The sequence below is a fragment of the Drosophila tropicalis genome, unplaced genomic scaffold, assembly GCF_018151085.1.
Source record: "Drosophila tropicalis isolate 14030-0801.00 unplaced genomic scaffold, ASM1815108v1 contig_631, whole genome shotgun sequence".
In the NCBI taxonomy this organism is placed as follows: Eukaryota; Metazoa; Arthropoda; class Insecta; order Diptera; family Drosophilidae; genus Drosophila; species Drosophila tropicalis.
Window position 1 is genome coordinate 106,923 of NW_027173111.1, and position 25,257 is coordinate 132,179.

The 25,257-nt window shown below is 42.8% G+C and overlaps 4 protein-coding genes across 4 annotated transcripts; 3 read left to right on the forward strand and 1 right to left on the reverse strand.

Moving 5' to 3' along the window:
• Positions 1–8,277: 8,277 nt before the first annotated feature.
• LOC137578672 (uncharacterized) lies at positions 8,278–9,518 on the forward strand. The gene is made up of 2 exons (XM_068292243.1): positions 8,278–8,956; positions 9,487–9,518. The coding sequence occupies exons 1-2, from the start codon at positions 8,278–8,280 to the stop codon at positions 9,516–9,518; spliced, it is 711 nt and encodes a 236-aa protein (XP_068148344.1).
• Positions 9,519–9,871: 353 nt separating this feature from the next.
• Positions 9,872–13,361, reverse strand: LOC137578674 (uncharacterized). The gene is made up of 4 exons (XM_068292244.1): positions 12,112–13,361; positions 11,281–12,047; positions 9,994–11,090; positions 9,872–9,928 (listed from the first exon to the last, which is right to left on the reverse strand). Exons 1-4 carry the CDS (start codon positions 13,359–13,361, stop codon positions 9,872–9,874), a joined length of 3,171 nt encoding a protein of 1,056 aa, XP_068148345.1.
• A 798-nt stretch (positions 13,362–14,159) lies between these two features.
• Positions 14,160–17,519, forward strand: LOC137578675 (uncharacterized). Its single transcript, XM_068292245.1, has one exon. It carries the CDS (start codon positions 14,160–14,162, stop codon positions 17,517–17,519), a length of 3,360 nt encoding a protein of 1,119 aa, XP_068148346.1.
• A 4,132-nt stretch (positions 17,520–21,651) lies between these two features.
• LOC137578676 (uncharacterized) lies at positions 21,652–22,635 on the forward strand. Its single transcript, XM_068292246.1, has one exon. It carries the CDS (start codon positions 21,652–21,654, stop codon positions 22,633–22,635), a length of 984 nt encoding a protein of 327 aa, XP_068148347.1.
• Positions 22,636–25,257: the final 2,622 nt, after the last annotated feature.

Here is a 25,257-nt window from a genome sequence, read left to right on the forward strand (position 1 = left end):
AGTTACAAGAAGCCCTAGAGGACCTGGATGAGTGTGCCGGAATTGGAATTTCATTCCAGCAAATGCACCAAATTTCGGAGGCTGCTGGGAGCGACTAGCGACTTTTATGGAGGCAGAATATCTGGTCAACAGCAGGCCGTATATACTGGAATCTGATGACCCCGACGGCGAACTTGGTCTGTGTCCAAACGATATTTGTATCCCGCAAAGCTGCATACTCCATGGCCCAGGCAACTTTACTTCCAATACAATGGAAAAACGAGCTTGGAGAATCTCGCAGTTCCAGACTCTTTCTGGAAACGTTTCATTAAAGAATATCTTCCCACACATATACATCGGGAGAAATGGCATAAAGATGTGCCAAACTTGGAGGTCGACGAATGGCGAATGGCCGCTCGGTCGAGTTATGAAAGTTTTTCCAGGTGAAGATGGAGTTGTACCCGTCGTCGAATTGAAGACGGCTAAAAACACGTATCGTCGTCCGGTCAACCGTCTATGCAAAATAGGAGTCAAGCGCTACGATGAGAAGGATCGTGCTCAAAAAAGGGATTTCGCACTAGGGGCCGCTATGTCGTAGCTTATTTGTATCGTAGTAAGAGGCCTCAAACAATATCGATACATCTAGAATTTTAAGTTTCGATTATTTCAATGTATTCTCAGTTTAACAAGATAGGTCCACACTCGAAAAAAGACCACGCCGACAATAAGAACATTGTAAAACATACTATTATGAAAAAATCCAAATAAAGTTAATAAGCGTTTCAAAATATAATTAACAACAAATATATTGCTCGTTATTGAGCTGATGGCATTGTTCCAAATCTGCTCTTGAGAGCCCAAGGTATTGATTCTGTTCTTTGTTAACAGCATTAATAGGAATTTTAATTTTCACGATTATAATCAAATGAGTTCCAATTGCTGGAATGGGTATCAGGTTATACAGTTGCACTGCCTGCGTTGCCATCAACGAAAACGTGACTTTCAATATCACATGATTGTTTGCGATTGTGTCTTGTGCCTTCAATAAGCCATATAATTGCAAGGCGTCGTTATCTGGAACTGGCAAATCCAAACCGAACGGAAAATGGTTCAGATGTTCCGAAAGCTGGCCTGGTGATAGAAGTGACGTGCCCGTTTTGCTATGATAAGCAGATGCCCATACTCGTGAAATTTTGGTTTGAATTCGTTGCGAATTCCGTGCAATCACTATCATCTGAGTAGTTAGTGTGATAAGCCATTGCAATGCCTTTACCGCATGTTTGGTTATGTCGTTCATTTGTTGTTCAATTAGTTTCATCCGATTTTCAATTGTGGCTTCGTTCGCTTAGTGATATTTATCGTTGAGTTAATTACGGATGTTTGGTTTTGCAGCAAGTTCAATAAGTAGTCTTCATTTGATTTAACCATTCGAATCGTGCCTGACATCTCCAGCACACCAAGTAAGCCGTTCGCAATGTTCTGCAGTGTCCTCCATATCAGGGTTTTCTGGGAGATCGATTCTGTGTCATTTGTCTCGATTTTGCGTTTTATAACTTTTATCCATAATGCCTTCTTTGACGTTGTTATATGGTTTCTTCCATTTAGATGTACCCTGCAATTCTTGTAGGTACTCCTGAGACCACTGTGTCCAGAATGTGTGCTTATGTCGTTGCACTTATTCCCATTGCTCTGGAATCGATCGTTGTGTTACTGGCTCTGCATCTGGTTGGGCTACTAATGGTTCTCCGATTAATAGATGGCCTGTGGTTAGAGCTGTCACGTCGTTGGGATCGTCTGAGTTTGGGGTTAACGGACGAGAGTTCAGCACTGTTTCAACATTGACAATGATGGTAGACAGTTGTTGCTGTCGATACGTTTTTTAACAGTAAATGCTTAGCGGACTTTACCGCAGCGAAATGTGGAGACCGTGGTGGTATGAACTTAATTTGCACTCCTTTTTGATTGCAAAATTCCTTGATACTACCTGCTGCCGTTTCTGGGTTTATTCGGTCAGCTCCTTAAGTTGGTTGTTTGCTCCAACAAAGTTTGTAAGGTAAGTCGCCCATGACTTGTTTAAAGAACTGAGGCCGGTACTTGGTGCATGTTACGGAGCCCTGCCTCATGTCCACAATGAAGATTCCTATCATGAAGTTTCTGTAGCATCATTTTTACCACCGGATCATTATGCGGCAAAAGATATGGATTCCTTGTTTTCGTTGGTACTGGTGCCTAGTTGCTACTCGTATGATTGAATGTTCATCCAGAATTAGAGCCATGTTGCCACCGTGCTTTTGGGATCCAGCGGTTGATCAGGTCGTTTCTTTAAGTGTCGTAATTGATATGCAAATCCTGTTTCTTGAATTTGGTTGATGATTATTCTTCGTGCTTGGTCTAACTCTTCCAACTCTAATTGAGTTGTTGGTTTCCTATTCTGCTTCTTTCTGTGATTTACCGTATATATCCATTCACTCGTGTTGGTTGCAGTGGCAGCCACCATGCTGAATACCTTGGTTTTCTTCTCAGCGATATCCATCGTGTGCTCTGTAGGCTTGAATGGTGCTAGCCACCCACGTTGTGCTCCATGCAAAAATAGAGGCCAATACAACCATAATGTATGTGCTCTAAGCTGGGCTGCTAATATGCCTCGAGACAGAACATCAGCTGCGTTGAGCGCTGATGACACATCGCCATTACCTGGATGTGATACTGCATGTATTTTGGTCAACCGATTAGCCACAAGCATGTGGAAATGTCATGCCCACTCTCGAATTGAAAATTTGGCCATTTTTATAGCAAATTTTATAACAAATGTATGCAGTTCCTTTGTAGTGAGGAAGTTGCCATCAAAAATATACCTTGGAATTTTAACGTGGTTAAATGCCTGTACATCCTCTTGGTAGGCTTCCCATTTCAACTCCAAATACGGCAGAATGTCACCATCCATCTCAATTTGTTCGGTAGCAACATGTTGAAGAATCATTTTCGTTCTTATCACTACCGGTGCAACCAACCCAAGAGGATCGAAGATTTGACTGACTTCAGATGGCACCACTCGTCTTGTTGTTAGTTTTTATACCCTTGCAAAAAGGGTATATTAATTTTGGTCAGAAGTGTGCAACGCATAGAACGAAGCATCTCCGACCATACAAAGTATATATATTCTTGATCAACACGACGAGACGTGTTCGAATAACCATGTCCGTCCGTCCGTCCGTCCGTCCGTCTGGATCAACGCAAACTCCACCGAGACCGTGAGAGCTACAGAGCTGAAATTTTGCACGTAGGCTTGTATAAGTTAAGCACTTCTATCATAACAAGTCAAGTACTTATACCATAAAACCCAAGTCCGTCAACACATGCCCATTGGCCGATCCTATTTCATCATCACAAGCAATTCCCATTGGTCAACCCCACCCAGTCGTCACATGCCCATTTGTCGCATGATCGCCTGTCTCAAATAACAGTCCGATAGCTAGGATAAACAACAAGTCACCCCACTCAATCGTCAGATGCCAATTTGTCGCATGATCGCCTATCCCCAGCAACAGTCCGATCGTTAGGATAAACAACAAACCTGATACCCAGAATCACCCCACAAATTTCGGCAATAAACAAAGAATGGTCCTGAACACTTGTGTAAACAAAGAATGGTCCCACGCTCTTAGTGGACTATTGGACTCAGCCAACGCCGCCGCCTGCGACGACGTCAATTATCCAAGCCTTCATCTAACATAATCAAATCATAGAAAATCAGTCTTAAGCCTAAGTCCAAACCATCCGGTAAAACTTCGCTTTAGCTCCGCGGAATTCACTCAGTCAGAATCTTTCAGTTATCATTAAGTTGTAATTGTAAAGTGACTTTAAATAAAAATTATATTTTTTTATACCGTGAGTGAAGGAAGTGTTTAATTGGCGCCCGAGCAGGGACCCTGCTAAATAAAACTTGATCGAGTGTTAGTGAAAGATATCAGTGGTCGTGACCGAGAAAACGCGTTAAATGCCTTAAAGTGTCAATGAAATAAAAACACTATATTGAACTACACTAAGAATCAGACAGGGTCAAATTTATCGCTGCAATTTCCTCCAAGATCAGATCCAAGATCCTCCAAGGTTCAGAGGAAAACTGATAACCCAAACGTGTTTGCCCAGGAGCGTTAGTACCTTCAACGTTGGAAAAGCGAGCCGATCAGTACAAACACCGAAGATGTTATTAATAATGTAAGTTAAGCAAAATAATTCTAAGTGAAAGAAAATTAAGAAAAGAAAAAAGAATTTGTGTAAACACAGTGAGAAAAAATTTGTGAACCAAAACCAAAAGTTTAAATTTAAAAAGGAAAAAGAAAAACACAAGCTAAAATATTTATAAAATCCTTAATTAAATTTTTTTCTCACTCAAGAAAAAAGAATCAAAAATTGAAAAAGAAACTAGCAATAAGTAATCCCAAAAAAGAGGAAAGAAATAATTCAAAATTAAAAAAAAAATTTTTTGTAAAAAAAGAGAATAATCATTTAATATTGAAAAATTTGCATAATACCACAAATTAAGATTTAAAAAAATAATTTTGAAAAAAAAAGAGAATAATCATCTAATATTGAAAAATTTGCATAATACCACAAACTAAGTATTTAAGTACCAAAAACCATTTCGCGATATCGTAACACTTATTTCCTTGAAAGAAACCTGGTTCGAAATATTTTTTTCCAAAATGACTAATGACAACTGGGTTAAAGCAGCAGTCCTCCAGCAGGGTGGTAGTCAGGCAGCAGCTTCCGATGCTCCGAAAGCATCCACCTCAGGTGCAGCAGCCGTAAATAGAATAGAGGCACTGTCGATACAAGGATTAGATGTAGCTATCCAAACAATTTTGTCATCTCAGCTACAGGAAATAGTGAAACAATTAAATTTTTCTCAGCCAGGACATATTCCCTTTAGGGGCCAGACAGCTAGCGTCCAGGATAACTGGCATGAATTAGACAAAGTGCCAGATATCGTAAAAAATCTTGACAAATTCTCAGGTAGTCGTGAAGAATTCTCAACATGGTTTGCTTCCGCCACACGTCTGATGGAATTGTACGCCCCCATTCAGGGAACACCTAAATACTTTGCAATTCTGGTAACCATTCGAGGCAAAATTACAGGCCATGCGAATACACTGTTGAAAGTATATCGCACTGCTTTACATTGGGGTGCAATCTCTCAGTGTCTGTTATCTGAGTACTCAGACAAACGAGATTTAAGCACTCTAGAATATCAGCTATTCACCATGACCCAGAAAGGCGCATCCATTCATCAATTTTACTTCGCCGTTTACCAACAGATGTCTTTAATACTAGACCAAATCGAAACACTGGGTTACACTCCCGAGACTATGGAAGCCATGGCAAAACAGGTCAGAGATAGGGCTCTAGATACCTTCATATTCACGGTCTTAACGGAGATCTATCAGACAGAATGAGCTTAGCTCAACCCAGAGATCTGAGGCATGCATTGCAACTGTGCGAGATGTTGGACAATAAAAGGGCTAGGAACAATATCAGCCATCGTGACACTCGTCCACCAGTAGGACCAAAACCCCCGCATTATGCAAAAAATTACTTGCAACCTCAACAATCATACATACCGGCAATTCCACCAAAACCTTATAATAACAACAACTTTTATAATCAAAAACCAATGCAAAACGTGTTCATTCCCCAAAATAAATTCCCTCAAACGAAAAACCCCATGTTTTTCAATGCACCACCGAGGCCATTTGCTCCGAAGCCTCAGCCGGCACCAACTCCTATGGATGTCGACGGCTCTATTCTAACAAAAAAAGTTGACTACATGAACAAGCCAAACGCTAATTCACCACAACAATTTGCTCTCAAAAGAGTCAACCAGTCCACCGGAAATTTTCCCAATAAATTACAGAGGCAATTCCATATCGAAACCGGTATGTCAGGTGAACAATATATCACCATACCGCCTCAAGAAGAGCATTACTCCGATATGTCCGATTATCAGTCTGCTTACCAAGGCCAAGAAGACCTTTACGAATTAGTCCCATATTCTGAGGTTCGTGAATATCAACAGCAGGAGGAATATTTTACCTCACAAGGGGACAACTCAGAGTTAGTCCCGCAGAATAAAGAGGAAACCAAATCACAATCACAGGAATCTCAACAGCCACAAATTGAGGACACCGTTAATTTTTTAGGTTAAAGTGTTCCTCTTTGCCGTACTTTGTTGTCCGGGACAAAGACGGAACCGCATACAATTTCTTAATAGACACCGGCTCCAACAAAAACTATGTCCAACCAGAAATAGCCAAAAACGTCAAAACAAATGAACACAAGTTTTACGCGAACACCGTAAGTGGTAGCATTCTAATCACCAGCCATATCCATTTGGGTTTATTTAACGAACCCAACAAACCTATAACTTTCTTCTTATTACCTAATTTGAATCTGTTCCATGGGATTCTAGGTAATGACACACTAAGAGAATTAAACGCCATTATTGATATAGGGAAAGATCTATTATTTGTCAACAACTCTCACGTTGTTAAAGTAAAGCAGATGCGAGCTCATCAGGTCCATACGATCGAATCAGAGGAGCTCACCAATCAGCAGAAACTAGGGTTAAAGGCACTCCAAGAGGAGTACGAATCGCTTTTCGCAGACCCAAATAAGAAGTTGACTTATGCTACTAATGTCCAAGGAGAAATCCGAACGACAACAGACACTCCAGTCTACACCAAACATTATCCGTACCCAGCTTCTCTCAAAGAAGTAGTAGAAGACCAGCTACAAGAATTACTACGAGATGGTATAATACGACCCTCACGGTCGCCCTATAATTCCCCTGTATGGATAGTCCCTAAAAAGAGCGACAGCGTTGGGAATAAGAAATATAGGATGGTCATTGATTACAGAAAGCTTAATGCAGTTACAGTTTCGGATAAGTATCCTATCCCTGAAATCGGAGAAATGGTTGCGCAGTTGGGCAACAATAAGTATTTCTCTGTTCTTGATCTAAAGAGCGGATTTCATCAGATTTCCCTTAAGGAATCTGATATTGAAAAAACAGCATTTTCTGTAAATGGAGGGAAATACGAGTTCACAAGACTCCCCTTCGGTCTAAAAAATTCCCCATCAATATTCCAAAGAGCTCTCGATGACATCTTGAGAGACCTGATTGGAAAAGTTTGCTATGTCTACATTGATGATATAATAATATTCAGTAAATCTGAGGAAGAGCATTTCCGACATCTAGCTCTAGTATTTTCTACCTTGTCCAAAGCAAATATGAAGGTCCAAGTAGATAAATGCAAATTCCTAAGACACAGTGTTGACTTCCTAGGCGTAGTTATCTCAAGGGAAGGAGTTAAAACCAATCCAGAGAAAATTAAAGCCATTAAAAAGTTCCCCATACCAAAGAACCTAAAACAACTAAGGTCCTTCCTGGGATTAGCTAGTTATTACAGAAGATTTATCAAAGATTTTGCTAAGTTAGCTAGACCCTTGACGGCGTTATTGAGAGGAGAACATGGCAGAGCTACAAAGAATGTCTCAAGCAAGATTGAAATCCGATTCGGTGAAGCCGAACTCGATGCCTTTGAGAAAGTAAAAAATGCATTAGTATCATTGTTCATGAACGGATTGCGTTTATCGATAAGTCACATGTATTTATAAGAATCGACACATATAGAAGCATTGTACACACACACATATCTGTGCGCTGCTGCGTCGGCGCTTTTCTCTCTTTTTCGTTCAGTAATAAATTGGCACTCAACTGATTCAGTAGCAAAGAATCACAAGGTTAAATTATCAAATTAATTTAAAGGTACAGTCCACTGCTAGGCCAAATCATAATTTGGTCATTCGAGCCGGATAAGGGAATCGGTTTTCGTTCGAATAAGGTGCTTTTCGTTCGAATTTCTTTGGATCTATTGGAAAGTTTGGTGGGTTATTACTCTGGAATAGTTCTTTGCAATGGAAGAACTAAAGGCATTGGTGGGTCGACGGAGCCGACTCAAGGCCAGCAGCACAAGAATTCTGGATTGGTCGGAAAGAACCCAAACTATATCAACTACTGAGGTAGCCGCTCGGATGGATCAACTCCAGTCCGTGTGGAAGGAATTTAATGGAATAGGGGATTCCATAGCCCTACTGGAAGATGTGGACGGCTATGTGGATCCAGAGGTCGATCACGTGACCTACGAGGAGAAGTACTAGAAGGCATATTCTTTACTTCTAGGAAAAAAACGGCTGGTACAGCAAGAAGCACCATTGTCTGGCGACAGCAATGGCGCCATGAGTCTGCACGCATATAACGACGACATCGTTCATTTGCTGCAACAACAACAACTCTTTGAACAGTTAGCTACAAACCAGAGCAGTTCGAACTTGTCGATGCCCGCTCGCAGTGAGGTGGCTGCTTCGGGTTCAACTTCGGGAAACAACACGACGGCATTCTTGCATAGCAACGAATTGCCGAAGATTCAAATAAAACGGTTCGCTGGACTCTACACAGAGTGGCCAGCTTTTCAAGATATCTATGAGAGCACGATACACAACAAAAGGGAGTTAACCAACACTCAAAAGTTTCATCACTTGAAAACACTGCTTGTCGATGATGCTGCCAACTTGGTGCGGCACCTGGCAATAACTGACACGGCTTACAACACAGCTTGGGAACGCTTAAAGGAAAGGTACAATAGGCCACGCCATATTGTAAACTCGTTTTTGGAACAATTTATGGGTCTACCAACGACAAACAAAATTGATGTATCTATCTTACGCAAGGTATCAGATGGTACAAATGAGATTGTTCGCGGTCTGGATGCGATCAATCAAACAGGACGGGACTGCTGGATACAATATCTGGTATTGGAAAAGCTTGACGCTGACACACGGCGCAGGTGGATTGAGCGCAGCATGGGCAACGAGGCGCCCACACTGGAGGAATTCTTCAAGTTCTTAGATGATCGTTGTGAGGAATTAGAGCTCAGCAAACGGGAGATTGCGTCTGGAGGCAAAACGCCAACGCAAATCATACATACAAAAAGGGTCACACACTCGATGGTTGCAGTTCAATCTGGCAGCTGCACCAAATGTCAGGCGACGGATCATAAGTTGTATGGCTGTCAACAATTCATGGATTTAACATGTTTTTTTTTTTTTTTTTTTTTTTTTATAAATAGGGGGGGAAAGCATTGAAAGCCGAAGTGTGGGACTTGGTATCGACCTTGGTTAGTGGTCACCGCACCGCACTAAAACTTACCCTATGCTCCGTATCCCTCTCGCGGAACCAACGCTGAAGTACTACTTCACGAGGGGGAGATGGCACGTATGCCTCGTCTAGAGTTTACCTAGAACTGAATTTTGGTTACGCTGACGTTCAGCGCGACGCAAGGATTGCATGATGACTGCTGCCATGTGGCTAACAGCTAGCCAATTGTTTTGCGAGCTAAGTAGGATATCCATAAAGTCGTTGACTATAAATGGCCTCCCAATGCCTAGGCTTAGCTCTTCCCGTTCAGCAGAATATCTAGGACAGACAAACAGGACGTGTTCTGCGTCTTCTATATTCCCCGCACAGTGTGTGCAAAAGGGATCCGTCTCATGTTTTAACCTATGCAAGTAGGATTTAAAGCATCCATGTCCCGTCAGTAACTGTGTCAGGTAGAAGTCAGTCTGGCCATGTTTGCGATTAAGCCATGGCCGAATGTCGGGGAGAAGGCGCCTTGTCCAGCTCCCATGGTTTGAGTCACGCCATCTGCGTTGCCATTTAGTCAGAGTCGTCTCTCTTATAACTGGCGGCGGATCTCTATTTCTAGCCTCGTTAGCCAAGAGGTCTAGTGGGGCCATATCAGACAGCACCAAGGCGGCATCTTCGGAGACTGTCCTAAACGCGCATATGGTCCTGAGCGCGCATGTTCGGTACGACGATCTGCAGTCCCGGCTGTAGGTGGGGGATGACATCGCTGGTGCCCATATGCCGGCGGCATATAGGATGATGGACCTTACCACTGTCGAGATGAGCCATCTGCTCCGTTGCTTGGGGCCGCCGACGTTAGCCATGAGCCGAGTTATAGCTGACGTGGCCTTCGCAGCTTTATCTGCGGTATACTGCAGGTGGGCTTTGAATGTTAGCCTATGGTCCATCATGACTCCAAGGTATTTAATGGCAGGCTTTGATGTTATTGAGCATCCGGCGACTTCGATCCTGGCTGTTTCCACTTTTTTCCTGCTGCTTATGAGCACGGCCTCGGTTTTGTGTGCGGCTATGGATAGTGAGTTTGCCTCCATCCATTCCAGAATCCTGAACACTGCTGCATTGGTGTTTTCCTCCGCTTGCTGGATATCCTTGGCCACAGTGACGATCGCGATGTCGTCCACGAATCCCACTATGCGAGTGTCAGTTGGCATGTCCAATCGCAGGACAGTGTCATACATGACATTCCACAATGTTGGCCCGATCACTGATCCTTGGGGTACTCCGCCTGTGATGGTGTGTTTCCGTGGACCAGCTGCTGTGTCGTAGAGTAGCACCCGATCCCGGAAATAGCTGCATATCAGGTTAATGATGTACTCAGATATGTTTAATCGCTCTAGGGACGCGATAATGGAGTCCCAGCTGGCCGAGTTAAAAGCATTCCGTACATCCAACGTTGATATAAGGCAGTATTTTTTGTTGCCGCCTTTCCAGCGTTGCCCTTCGATGGCTTTAGCGGCTATCTCTACCACCGAACTGATGGCGTTGATAGTGCTGCGTTTCCTCCTGAATCCGAACTGCCAGTCCGACAGTCCATGACGTTGCTCCAGTTCCTTCTCCAGTCTGTTGCAAATGATGCGCTCAAAAAGTTTCCCAATCACATCAAGCATACACAGGGGTCTGTATGCAGATGGGTCATCTATTTTATCTCCTTTGGGAAGTAGGACCAACCTTTGTAGCTTCCACCTTGTAGGGAACTCCCGTTGCAGCATGCATGTGTTGAAAAGTTCCACAAACGTCGACGCGTGTTTGCAAACTAGCAGTTTGATTACAAGAGCCGGGACCCCGTCCGGGCCCGGGGCCTTATGTACGTTTATCCTCTTCCCTGCTTCCACGACTTCACCAACATCTGTGAATATCGGTGCACATCGCTTTACTTCTCTTGATCTCCATATTTAGGTTGGCTCTTTTCCGCTTGTAGTCTGCAAGCAGCTCCGGAAACGTGAGCATTCTGCGGGCACGTTGCTGTCGTCGTCTGGCCTGATGACATTGCCTCCTGGCATCCGCAATCCTGGCATTTCACCAATGTACTGGCTTACATTTGTTGAGTCCATGCCGTTTGCGTATCATGGCTGCATCACATGCTCTGCGAAGAATGTCGCTCATGTGGTTGGCCTGGGTGTCCGCGTCCGTGCTGCTGCTCCTTGTCACTTGGGTCATCATGGTGAATAACGCTTCTTCGCTCAGCGTGCTTGGGGCCCTGCTGTAGAACGTCGTTGGTGTGTGAGCAGGTGGACAACTCTTGATAGAGCACACAATGGCGAAGTGGTCGCTGTGCGTGTAGATATCCGAAACTGCCCACTGCGCGCTGCGGGCTAGGCAGGGGCTAGCAAACGTGAGGTCGATCACGGAGCCTCTGCCAGCCTTATTGTAGGTGTGAGTGTTGCCTACGTTGAGCAGACTGATGTTGAGTGTGGCAAAAGCGTCCAGCAGGGCCCTGCCCCTTCTAGTGGTCCTTTGGCTACCCCATTCCGTTGCCCATGCATTGAAGTCGCCGGCTATGATGGTTGGCGTGTGGGTTCTGGCGTCCTCCACTAATCCATCCAGTATGCTGCAGAATTCGTCGATGTGTTTGCTCGGTGCTATGTAGCAGCTGCAGACATATACTCCATTGTACCTCGCCCTTACATATCCGTCCGCGCTGTGCTGATTCTCCAGATGTGTCCTGCTGTTGCTCCAAATTGCCGCGCCATAACGGTGGTTTTGCGTCCAGCTGTGGTCCTGTATATGGGAATATGGCTCGCACAAGATTGAGAAATCTACTTTCAGGTCCCGCACAGTTTGTTTTAAGAGGTCCTGTGCCGACCTGCAGTGGTTTAGATTAAGCTGTAGAAACTTAATCCTTCCTATTACTGCCAGCCTCTACAAACAACGGGCAAGCTCTGCTGAGCGTGTTGTGCGCCGTATTGTTCCGCTTATGTCGTGTGCAAAGTATGCACGCTGCCTTCTGGTCACACTGCTTTGAAGCGTGATCCTTGCTACCGCAGTTGAAGCATAGCTTGGATGCGTCGTGCTTGCTTCTGCACCGAGCTGCTGTGTGCCCAAAGTCCAGACACTTGTAGCACCGTCTCGGCTCAGTCTTCAGGCGTACTCGGCATATGCACATGCCTACTCGTATTTTGCCCGCCTGCAGCAGCTTGTTCGCCAGATTCGGGTTCACCATCATAGTTGCAGTCTGTGTACCGCTGTACGCTTTCCGCATCTTTGGGTGACATTCTGCCGGCAAATCCTCGTCGATCAGTTCCAGGACGGCGAGCAGAAGATCATCTGCAGTGTGGAATTCTGCGAGATCCTTTATTTCTACCATGGCCTTATCGCTGATCGCCTTGACATCAGCGGTGTCTCCAAGTGCCTGTTTCACTGCCTGCTGCAGTTTAACAGTTGCGTCGTCCGCTGGCTTGGTCAACTGTAGGAGTAGTTCCCCAGCTGCTGTGCGTCGAACCGCACATACATTCTCCTTGAACTGCTGGATTCCGGCGTCTGTGTGGACTGACTTCAGTACCATCGCGTAATTGGCTGGGTCTTTACACTTCACCATGATGACGTCTGGCCTCTTCTTTTTAATGGGTCTAGGCTTGCTTTTCACCTTGTGCCATTTCCCTCCAACGATGTTCGTTGCGTGAGTTGTTTCAGCTACTACTGGTCCTGATGATACTGCTGTTGCTGCGGGGCTTCGGGTCCTTGGAGTCCGCTCCTGGATTGGCGACACCGGATATTCCTGCATCTGTTCCATTACCTGTAGGTGAATGGATTTCATCTTAAGATGTGCCTCCTTCATCCATTGGGTTGTGTTGCGCGTCGGGGGAGCCTTTTTGTTAACCGAGCCATCTATGATCTCGTCTAAGATCTTGCCCAGTTCGGCCATCAAAATGTTTGGTGCCTGCGGCGGTCCTTTTAGCTTCTTCGGTGTGATTCCACTTTCGGTGTTGCAAGGGCTTGCTTCCCTTGCCCGTTTGGGTGTCTCTTCATCGCATCCAGCTGAGACAAGTAATCCTCGAATGGCTGGCGGGGCCGAGTGAAGAGCCTGCGGTGGTGTCCTGGCGATCTTGCTTCCTTTGGCGAAAGGATTGCCTCCGTTTGTGCACAGTCCGTGCTTTGCTTTTTTCTTTGGATTTAACATGTGCAGAACGTCGTATGTTTATCCGGGAAAAGGTTTTATGTTATAACTGCCTGAAATCAGGGCATATGGTCAAAAACTGTCCATCATCATTCTTGTGCAAATATTGTAGAGGTAAGCAACATTCGCTGGTCCATGATCCAGGTAACTCAATGGCTTTAAGGAATTTGCAACAAGGTAAAAGGGAGAATCAGCGGAGTCCAAACGCTTCTCATTACGATTTGTCTACAACAAGTCTAGTGGCTCATAATGGGAGTGCACCAGCAACGGTTTGTTCACAAAGCACTGCAAAATCGAAAACAGGACAAAGTTTAAATCGAAGCATATTGCCTACTGCAACGGTTTATGTTCAAAAGGTAAATGGAGACTACATCACATGTCGTATCTTACTAGATACTGGTTCGGAACTTTCATATGTATCAGAACGATGCATACAAGCACTTGGATTGCCACGGTCGGCATCATCCATTTTGGTCACAGGAATCTCTTCGGTTCAAGCTGACACCACAAGGGGAAGCAGCACGCTTCAGATCAAGTCAAAGTATTCAAACAATCACTTAACTGTACAGGCTCATGTTCTTGGCAAAATCACATCAACACTAGAAAGGCAGAACATTGACGCATCGGCACTTGATGTTTTTAGCGATCTTCAACTCGCCGACTCGGAATTCACCACAAATTGACGTTCTTTTGGGTGGTGAACACGTTTGGTCTGCAATTACAGGGAAAAAGTTGTATGACAATACGGGAAAACTCATTGCAATATCATCGATTTTCGGATGGGTCATCAGCTCTATAACGATGCCCCAAGCTAACAACGCTTTCGCTTTGACATCATACATTGATGTTAACGCTTCGCTCCAGAGGTTTTGGGAGCTAGAGGACATCAGTTCCACAAGCAAATTAAAACCTGATGATGAACAAGTGGAGAAACACTTTCTCGCTACGCACACTCGAGATGAAAAGGGGAAGTACATCGTGGAACTTCCATTCAAGGTCACTAATCCTGAATTTGGGGATACTCTACAAGGAGCTCTTAATCGTTTCCAATCGGTGGAACGACGTTTACATCAAGATGCAAATCTAAGAGCAAAATATGTCAACTTTATGAGGGAATACTTCGATTTGGGGCATATGCGCGAAATCCCACCTGATGAAGTCAATAATGGACAACGGTTTTATCTACCACATCACCCGGTTTTGGGTCGGAAACTGAGAGTAGTTTTCGACGGATCATTTTGCGACACCAAAGGCAAATCACTAAACGATTATCTCTTTACAGGGCCTAGCATTCAACGCAATCTATTTGCTGTCTGCTTGCGCTTTCGGATGTATAAATTTGTATTCTCAGCGGACATAGTCAAGATGTTCCGGCAGATTTGGGTGAACAACAAACACCGCGACTTCCAGAGAATTGTCTGGAGAGAAAGACCATCGGATCCAATCAAACACTATCAACTATGCACCGTCACTTATGGCACCTCATGTGCACCATTCCTGGCTGTTAGGGTATTAGAGCAACTGGCTACTGATCATCAGCAGGAATTCCCGAATGCTGCAAAAATCTTACAAGAGGATTTTTATGTCGACGATGTGCTCACTGGGTCAAACAGTGAGGAGGAACTGATACAAAATCAAAAGGAACTTATTCAACTTATGTCATGTGCTAATTTGGAGCTTGGGAAATGGGTATCGAACACACCTCGCATACCAACAGAAGGAACTGATTCTACACAATCATCTCCAGTGAAGGTTCTTGGACTTTACTGGCAACCTGGTCTTGATACATTGTCTTATAATGTTGGTCTAAAAGGAAATGTCGATTGTACAAAACGACAAGTTTTATCGGATGTCTCACGGATCTTTGATCCACTTGGGCTTTTGGCACCAATCGTGGTCCAATTCAAAATACTCTTTCAACAATTATGGCTTCTCGATTTGGGATGGGATGACAAACTCCCTAAGCAACTAGCGGACAATTGGCTCAAATGGCGAGCAGATTTGGATATTCTACAACATATTCAAATACCCCGGTTAGTTGTCAACGACACCGACAACATTGAATTGCATGGATTCTCCGATGCATCTACGAAGGCATACGCTGCTGTAGTGTACAGCAGAGTAATCAACAAGGATGGCTCGATCTCTACATCGATTATGGCTGCGAAATCTAGGGTGGCTCCGCTAAAGCAGCAATCTCTGCCTCGCCTAGAGCTTTGCGCGGCACTGCTCCTAAGTCAACTCATACGTTCGATAAAGGCGGCACTTCGACATCAAAAGGTCACGGTTTTTGCATGGTGCGATTCCACAATCGTACTATATTGGCTATCATACGCACCTTCTCGACTAAAAACATTTGTTGTGAACAGAACTTCGGAAATTCTGGACACCATTCCAAGCCATAATTGGCGTCATGTGGACTCCAAATCAAATCCAGCTGATTGTGCATCCAGATGTCTCATGGCTGCGGACCTTAGGGACTTTCAGTTATGGTGGAATGGCCCGTCATGGATACGTGACGCGGATCAGTTTATGGTAAGGTTAAGCAACTCACAAGTCTGTTTGGATATTTCAGAAAAGAACATACATAAGGAAGTCAAAATCAATTCTCTGACTGCATTAGTAAATGCAGCTCCTGATCATCCACTCGATCATCTTGTTCAACGAGTATCTTCATGGTTGACGCTCGTTCATACTGTTGGCTATGTCCTACGCTTTCTACGGCGCACTAAGGGTCCATTTGTAGACAAGTGCTCAAAGAGTCTTACGTTTGAGGAAATCACCGCGGCACGCATTGTATGCTTGCGCCACGCGCAAACCTGCTTTCAGGATGACTATAAATTGCTACTCGCAAATAAACCATTGCGAAGTCGATCTCAGCTGGCTAAACTCTCGCCAATGATCGACAAGGACGGACTACTCAGGGTTGGAGGACGCTTACACCACTCGCAATTGTCCACAGAGGCGAAACATCCAGTTTTGCTACCGAAATCTCATCGTATCACCAAGCTGGTACTTGAATACGAACACAGGGTTAACCTGCACCCTGGTGTCTCATCACTTTTTGTTTTGGTACGCCAAAGATTCTGGATATTTGGCGCAAGGAACTTGATAAGGAAAGTCACACACGACTGTTTGGCTTGTTTTCGACAACGGCATCATACATCACAACAAAGAATGGCTGATCTACCCAGCATTCGTGTCACTCAGGCACTTCCATTTGTAAACACTGGATGTGACTATGCTGGTCCAATCCTTCTTAAGGATGGAAAGGGGCGCAAACCGCGCATTGGTAAGGGCTACATATGCCTATTTGTTTGTCTGGTCACATCGGCAATCCATCTGGAACTTGTAACGGATTTGAGCACCGACTCATTCTTGGCCGCGCTAAGACGTTTCGTCTCTTTGCGTGGCAAGTGTAACAAAATCTATAGCGACAACGGGACGAATTTCATTGGAGCTAAACGCGCTCTTGATGAAATGCAGAAGCTGCTGGCATCTCAACCACACATCGAAAAGGTTACGAACACTCTGGCGAATGATGGCATTCAATGGGTATTCATTCCGCCACATGCTCCTCATTGGGGAGGAAAGTGGGAATCTGCAGTCAGATGCGTAAAGCTGCATATTCGTCGAGTCATTGGGAAATCTACTCTCACCTACGAGCAGATGCGAACTCTACTTGCACAAGTCAGTGCAGTGGTCAACTCACGACCCTTGTGTTACAACTCGGACACAGATGTCAATTATTTGTCACCAGCACATTTCTTGATCGGCAGGCCTCTCACAACCATACCAGAGGCAGACTTAGGCCACATTCCCGTGGGCCGACTTGGGTACGGGCAAAGTATCCAATCTATGATGCAAGGCTTCTGGAAGCAATGGCACCAGGAGTATCTTACCACATTGCAACAGCGTCCAAAGTGGACCACCACAGCACCAAATATATCAGTCGGAGATGTGGTACTCGTAAAAGAATCTAACACCCCACCAGCTCACTGGCATCTGGCGCTGGTTCTCGAAGCCTACCCAGGCAAGGATCAATTGGTTCGAGCGGTCAGACTCAAGACCTCTTCAGGAGAATTAACTCGGCCAATCACCAAGGTTGCGGTATTGCCCCGTTCAGAAACTGTGTTTCAGGGCGGGCCGGGATGTTCATGAACGGATTGCGTTTATCGATAAGTCACATGTATTTATAAGAATCGACACATATAGAAGCATTGTACACACACACATATCTGTGCGCTGCTGCGTCGGCGCTTTTCTCTCTTTTTCGTTCAGTAATAAATTGGCACTCAACTGATTCAGTAGCAAAGAATCACAAGGTTAAATTATCAAATTAATTTAAAGGTACAGTCCACTGCTAGGCCAAATCAATCATAAGATGTGATGTTAGCATACCCTGATTTTAAACAAGAGTTCCATCTAACCACTGATGCTTCAAACTTTGCATTAGGAGCTTCTCTAGAACAGAACGGTAGACCCATTACATTCCTTTCCCGTGCGTTATCCAAGGCCGAAGAAAATTATGCTACAAATGAAAGAGAAATGCTAGCAATAGTATGGGCATTGGATAAGTTAAGGATGTATTTATACGGCAAATCCAAAGTGATCATTTACACTGACCACCAGACTCTCACTTATGCTCTCAGCCCGAAAAATAACAACACAAAGCTGAAGAAATGGAAAAGTTACCTGGAGGAATATAATTACGAGTTGAAATATAAGCCGGGTAGCTCAAATGTGGTAGCAGACGCACTCTCTAGAAACCCTACCAGCATAAATGCTAGCAGTACGTCAGCTACAGCCCATAGTGATGAAAGCTCAGGTCATGAACTCATTCCAGCAATGGAAGTTCCCATCAATGTCTTTAAAAACCAATTGTTTATCCTCACTGGTGATAACGAATCCACTACCTTTGAAATACCGTTCCCTACATATCATAGACATACAATAGTGAGAAGCAATTATTCCGAAGAAGATCTTGTAACCATCTTGAAAGAAAAAAATGGATCCTAGAATAGTTAATGGTATTTTTACTTCTGAAAGTATCATGGGAAAAATCCAAGAAATATTTCCAGAGCATTTTAGGAATTACAAGGCAAGGTTCACGCATATTCAAACTATAGATGTCCATGATCAGATCCAACAACAAGATATCATAATAAAAGAACACCTCAGAGCACATAGAAATTCCGTTGAAAATAAAAAACAAATTTTATCTGAATATTTTTTCCCCGGTATGAAGGAAAAGATAGAAGCAATAGTAAACTCTTGCCAAACGTGCAAACTCTCTAAATACCAAAGACATCCTCCGAACCAAGAAATACAACCAACCCCTATTCCGAAATATCCAGGTGAAATTATTCATATAGATTTATATTCCACCCAAAATAAGATTATTTTAACCGCAATAGACAAATTTTCTAAATACGCGCAAGTTAAACTCGTAAACTCAAAAGCAGCAGAACATCTTAAAGTACCCTTACGTGAGTTGTTAATAGCCTTCGGTATGACAAAAACCGTGGTGATGGATAATGAAAAGGCTTTAAATTCTGCATCAATAAAATTTCTTTTGAATAATCAGTTAGGTATACAAGTCCATACTACTCCACCATATACTTCGTCTAGCAACGGCCAAGTAGAAAGATTTCATTCAACATATACAGAAATAATGAGATGCTTGAAGTTAGAACACCCCCGAAATGGAATTCGAGGATTTAATATTCAAAGCCGTTGACGAATACAATAAAACCATCCATAGTACCACCAACAAAAAGCCAATAGAAGCATTTTTTGTAACAAATTTAATCCATAATCCAGAAAAATTAGCACTTGAAAGGGAAAAGATTGCAGAAACCATTTTAAAGAAGCAAAATAAGGATCTAGAGTACCATAATAAAACAAAAAAAACCGTCAAAATCTACGATCCAGGTGAAATCATCTACGTTAGGATTAATAAACGGCTAGGCTCGAAACTAACGTCTAGATATAAAAAAGAAATAGTAGCCGAAGATCTTAATACCAAGATTAAAACCAGGTCAGGAAGGATAGTTCATAAAAACCACTTGAAGTATTGATAAACATCCTCTTCCGACAGATTGCTCATGTTACCACTTTGCTGGGGTCACACAACCATATTAGACTATACTAAGTCAAGAGTGGTCATGTTGGAAACCGGGTTAGCCGCGCGCCAGAACGGAACGTTTAAAATCATTCACGTCATCGAATTAGAAAAATATCAAATGGCCATATCCGTTCTAAAAGAAGTCGTTAAGAATTCATCAAACCTTAGTCCGTATCAACCTTTTTTGGCCTATGAGATAACTCGGATACAGAACGAATTGAGGAGGCTTCAGTCGATGAAATTCAGAAACAAAAGATTGCTTGATATACTTGGCACGGCTTGGAAATGGTTAGCGGGCACACCTGATCACGAGGATCATAAGATTGTGGTAGATAAGATCAATGAACAATTGGAAAACAATAATCGGCAGGTCATTATTAATAATCTAATAGAAAATAAGATAAACGATTTAATTAAGATAACTAATACCATATTAATTAGAGGTAAACCCGAATATAATAATAAGACAGAAGAAATCGAAATAACCAAATTTAAATTGAGTCTTTTAAGAGGAGAAATAACAAATATTATTTACGCAATTGATTGGGCTAAGGCCAATACCGTAAACTCATTAATACTGTCCTCTGCTGAAATAGATTTTATTGACACAATTAAAGAAGAGAGCCTAACATTTGTAAACATTGAAGAACTAATAGAGTTTGCTGAGGTCGGCATAGCCTCAGACGGTAAATCACTCCTTTATATTGTTAGCCTACCCAGAGTAATTAATGAAATTTGTAAACAAATCCTTGCAATACCAATTAAATATCAAAAATTTATAGAAGAAATAGACTATGAGTATATCATGAAATGTAACAAGAAATACTTCGGGTTAATCAATAAGAATAAATGTAATATTCATAATGGTAAGACAATCTGTAAACTGGAAGATCTGACTAATTTAGAAAACAGTAAATGTGTAGGAGCCTACTTGCAAAGAAGGAATCCACAATGTAAGGTCATCAACAACCAGCACGTAAAATCCCATTCGGAAATAATGCCCGGTACCTTGCTGCTGAACCAATTTCAAGGAGACATCAACATCAATGGAGAAAACATTACCCTAGAAGGCACCTTCATAATTCAAGCGGAAAACGCGACAGTCGTCATAGAAGACTCCTGGTATATTGTGAAGACACGCTTGGAAGTCGAGGTTCAACCACCGCTGTTGCAATTACTATCAGATAAGCAGCAAAGAGGTGAAAGGTTATCTCTGGAAATGATCAAGGAACTACACATCAATAATACTAATAATCTGGAGAGAATCCAAAGAAACAACTTGATTATGTCTTCGTCAAGCTGGATTATTCTAACCCTTCTGGCAGCCGCAGTGATAACATATTACATCATCAAAAAATTCTGCAGCCACGAAACAGGCAACCATGGTCACCCAAAGGAAGTCTCAATCGCGCCAGTTCAATATGTTGTTGCGACCGAGGACGTCCGCACTTAAAGGGGGAGGAGTTAAGCACTTCTATCATAACAAGGAGTCAAGTACTTATACCATAAAACCCAAGTCCGTCAACACATGCCCATTGGCCGATCCTATTTCATCATCACAAGCAATTCCCATTGGTCAACCCCACCCAGTCGTCACATGCCCATATGTCGCATGATCGCCTGTCTCAAATAACAGTCCGATAGCTAGGATAAACAACAAGTCACCCCACTCACCCCATTCATACTGTTGGCTATGTCCTACGCTTTCTACGGCGCACTAAGGGTCCATTTGTAGACAAGTGCTCAAAGAGTCTTACGTTTGAGGAAATCACCGCGGCACGCATTGTATGCTTGCGCCACGCGCAAACCTGCTTTCAGGATGACTATAAATTGCTACTCGCAAATAAACCATTGCGAAGTCGATCTCAGCTGGCTGAACTCTCGCCAATGATCGACAAGGACGGACTACTCAGGGTTGGAGGACGCTTACACCACTCGCAATTGTCCACAGAGGCGAAACATCCAGTTTTGCTACCGAAATCTCATCGTATCACCAAGCTGGTACTTGAATACGAACACAGGGTTAACCTGCACCCTGGTGTCTCATCACTTTTTGTTTTGGTACGCCAAAGATTCTGGATATTTGGCGCAAGGAACTTGATAAGGAAAGTCACACACGACTGTTTGGCTTGTTTTCGACAACGGCATCATACATCACAACAAAGGATGGCTGATCTACCCAGCATTCGTGTCACTCAGGCACTTCCATTTGTAAACACTGGATGTGACTATGCTGGTCCAATCCTTCTTAAGGATGGAAAGGGGCGCAAACCGCGCATTGGTAAGGGCTACATATGCCTATTTGTTTGTCTGGTCACATCGGCAATCCATCTGGAACTTGTAACGGATTTGAGCACCGACTCATTCTTGGCCGCGCTAAGACGTTTCGTCTCTTTGCGTGGCAAGTGTAACAAAATCTATAGCGACAACGGGACGAATTTCATTGGAGCTAAACGCGCTCTTGATGAAATGCAGAAGCTGCTGGCATCTCAACCACACATCGAAAAGGTTACGAACACTCTGGCGAATGATGGCATTCAATGGGTATTCATTCCGCCACATGCTCCTCATTGGGGAGGAAAGTGGGAATCTGCAGTCAGATGCGTAAAGCTGCATATTCGTCGAGTCATTGGGAAATCTACTCTCACCTACGAGCAGATGCGAACTCTACTTGCACAAGTCAGTGCAGTGGTCAACTCACGACCCTTGTGTTACAACTCGGACACAGATGTCAATTATTTGTCACCAGCACATTTCTTGATCGGCAGGCCTCTCACAACCATACCAGAGGCAGACTTAGGCCACATTCCCGTGGGCCGACTTGGGTACGGGCAAAGTATCCAATCTATGATGCAAGGCTTCTGGAAGCAATGGCACCAGGAGTATCTTACCACATTGCAACAGCGTCCAAAGTGGACCACCACAGCACCAAATATATCAGTCGGAGATGTGGTACTCGTAAAAGAATCTAACACCCCACCAGCTCACTGGCATCTGGCGCTGGTTCTCGAAGCCTACCCAGGCAAGGATCAATTGGTTCGAGCGGTCAGACTCAAGACCTCTTCAGGAGAATTAACTCGGCCAATCACCAAGGTTGCGGTATTGCCCCGTTCAGAAACTGTGTTTCAGGGCGGGCCGGGATGTTCATGAACGGATTGCGTTTATCGATAAGTCACATGTATTTATAAGAATCGACACATATAGAAGCATTGTACACACACACATATCTGTGCGCTGCTGCGTCGGCGCTTTTCTCTCTTTTTCGTTCAGTAATAAATTGGCACTCAACTGATTCAGTAGCAAAGAATCACAAGGTTAAATTATCAAATTAATTTAAAGGTACAGTCCACTGCTAGGCCAAATCAATCATAAGATGTGATGTTAGCATACCCTGATTTTAAACAAGAGTTCCATCTAACCACTGATGCTTCAAACTTTGCATTAGGAGCTTCTCTAGAACAGAACGGTAGACCCATTACATTCCTTTCCCGTGCGTTATCCAAGGCCGAAGAAAATTATGCTACAAATGAAAGAGAAATGCTAGCAATAGTATGGGCATTGGATAAGTTAAGGATGTATTTATACGGCAAATCCAAAGTGATCATTTACACTGACCACCAGACTCTCACTTATGCTCTCAGCCCGAAAAATAACAACACAAAGCTGAAGAAATGGAAAAGTTACCTGGAGGAATATAATTACGAGTTGAAATATAAGCCGGGTAGCTCAAATGTGGTAGCAGACGCACTCTCTAGAAACCCTACCAGCATAAATGCTAGCAGTACGTCAGCTACAGCCCATAGTGATGAAAGCTCAGGTCATGAACTCATTCCAGCAATGGAAGTTCCCATCAATGTCTTTAAAAACCAATTGTTTATCCTCACTGGTGATAACGAATCCACTACCTTTGAAATACCGTTCCCTACATATCATAGACATACAATAGTGAGAAGCAATTATTCCGAAGAAGATCTTGTAACCATCTTGAAAGAAAAAAATGGATCCTAGAATAGTTAATGGTATTTTTACTTCTGAAAGTATCATGGGAAAAATCCAAGAAATATTTCCAGAGCATTTTAGGAATTACAAGGCAAGGTTCACGCATATTCAAACTATAGATGTCCATGATCAGATCCAACAACAAGATATCATAATAAAAGAACACCTCAGAGCACATAGAAATTCCGTTGAAAATAAAAAACAAATTTTATCTGAATATTTTTTCCCCGGTATGAAGGAAAAGATAGAAGCAATAGTAAACTCTTGCCAAACGTGCAAACTCTCTAAATACCAAAGACATCCTCCGAACCAAGAAATACAACCAACCCCTATTCCGAAATATCCAGGTGAAATTATTCATATAGATTTATATTCCACCCAAAATAAGATTATTTTAACCGCAATAGACAAATTTTCTAAATACGCGCAAGTTAAACTCGTAAACTCAAAAGCAGCAGAACATCTTAAAGTACCCTTACGTGAGTTGTTAATAGCCTTCGGTATGACAAAAACCGTGGTGATGGATAATGAAAAGGCTTTAAATTCTGCATCAATAAAATTTCTTTTGAATAATCAGTTAGGTATACAAGTCCATACTACTCCACCATATACTTCGTCTAGCAACGGCCAAGTAGAAAGATTTCATTCAACATATACAGAAATAATGAGATGCTTGAAGTTAGAACACCCCGAAATGGAATTCGAGGATTTAATATTCAAAGCCGTTGACGAATACAATAAAACCATCCATAGTACCACCAACAAAAAGCCAATAGAAGCATTTTTTGTAACAAATTTAATCCATAATCCAGAAAAATTAGCACTTGAAAGGGAAAAGATTGCAGAAACCATTTTAAAGAAGCAAAATAAGGATCTAGAGTACCATAATAAAACAAAAAAAACCGTCAAAATCTACGATCCAGGTGAAATCATCTACGTTAGGATTAATAAACGGCTAGGCTCGAAACTAACGTCTAGATATAAAAAAGAAATAGTAGCCGAAGATCTTAATACCAAGATTAAAACCAGGTCAGGAAGGATAGTTCATAAAAACCACTTGAAGTATTGATAAACATCCTCTTCCGACAGATTGCTCATGTTACCACTTTGCTGGGGTCACACAACCATATTAGACTATACTAAGTCAAGAGTGGTCATGTTGGAAACCGGGTTAGCCGCGCGCCAGAACGGAACGTTTAAAATCATTCACGTCATCGAATTAGAAAAATATCAAATGGCCATATCCGTTCTAAAAGAAGTCGTTAAGAATTCATCAAACCTTAGTCCGTATCAACCTTTTTTGGCCTATGAGATAACTCGGATACAGAACGAATTGAGGAGGCTTCAGTCGATGAAATTCAGAAACAAAAGATTGCTTGATATACTTGGCACGGCTTGGAAATGGTTAGCGGGCACACCTGATCACGAGGATCATAAGATTGTGGTAGATAAGATCAATGAACAATTGGAAAACAATAATCGGCAGGTCATTATTAATAATCTAATAGAAAATAAGATAAACGATTTAATTAAGATAACTAATACCATATTAATTAGAGGTAAACCCGAATATAATAATAAGACAGAAGAAATCGAAATAACCAAATTTAAATTGAGTCTTTTAAGAGAAGAAATAACAAATATTATTTACGCAATTGATTGGGCTAAGGCCAATACCGTAAACTCATTAATACTGTCCTCTGCTGAAATAGATTTTATTGACACAATTAAAGAAGAGAGCCTAACATTTGTAAACATTGAAGAACTAATAGA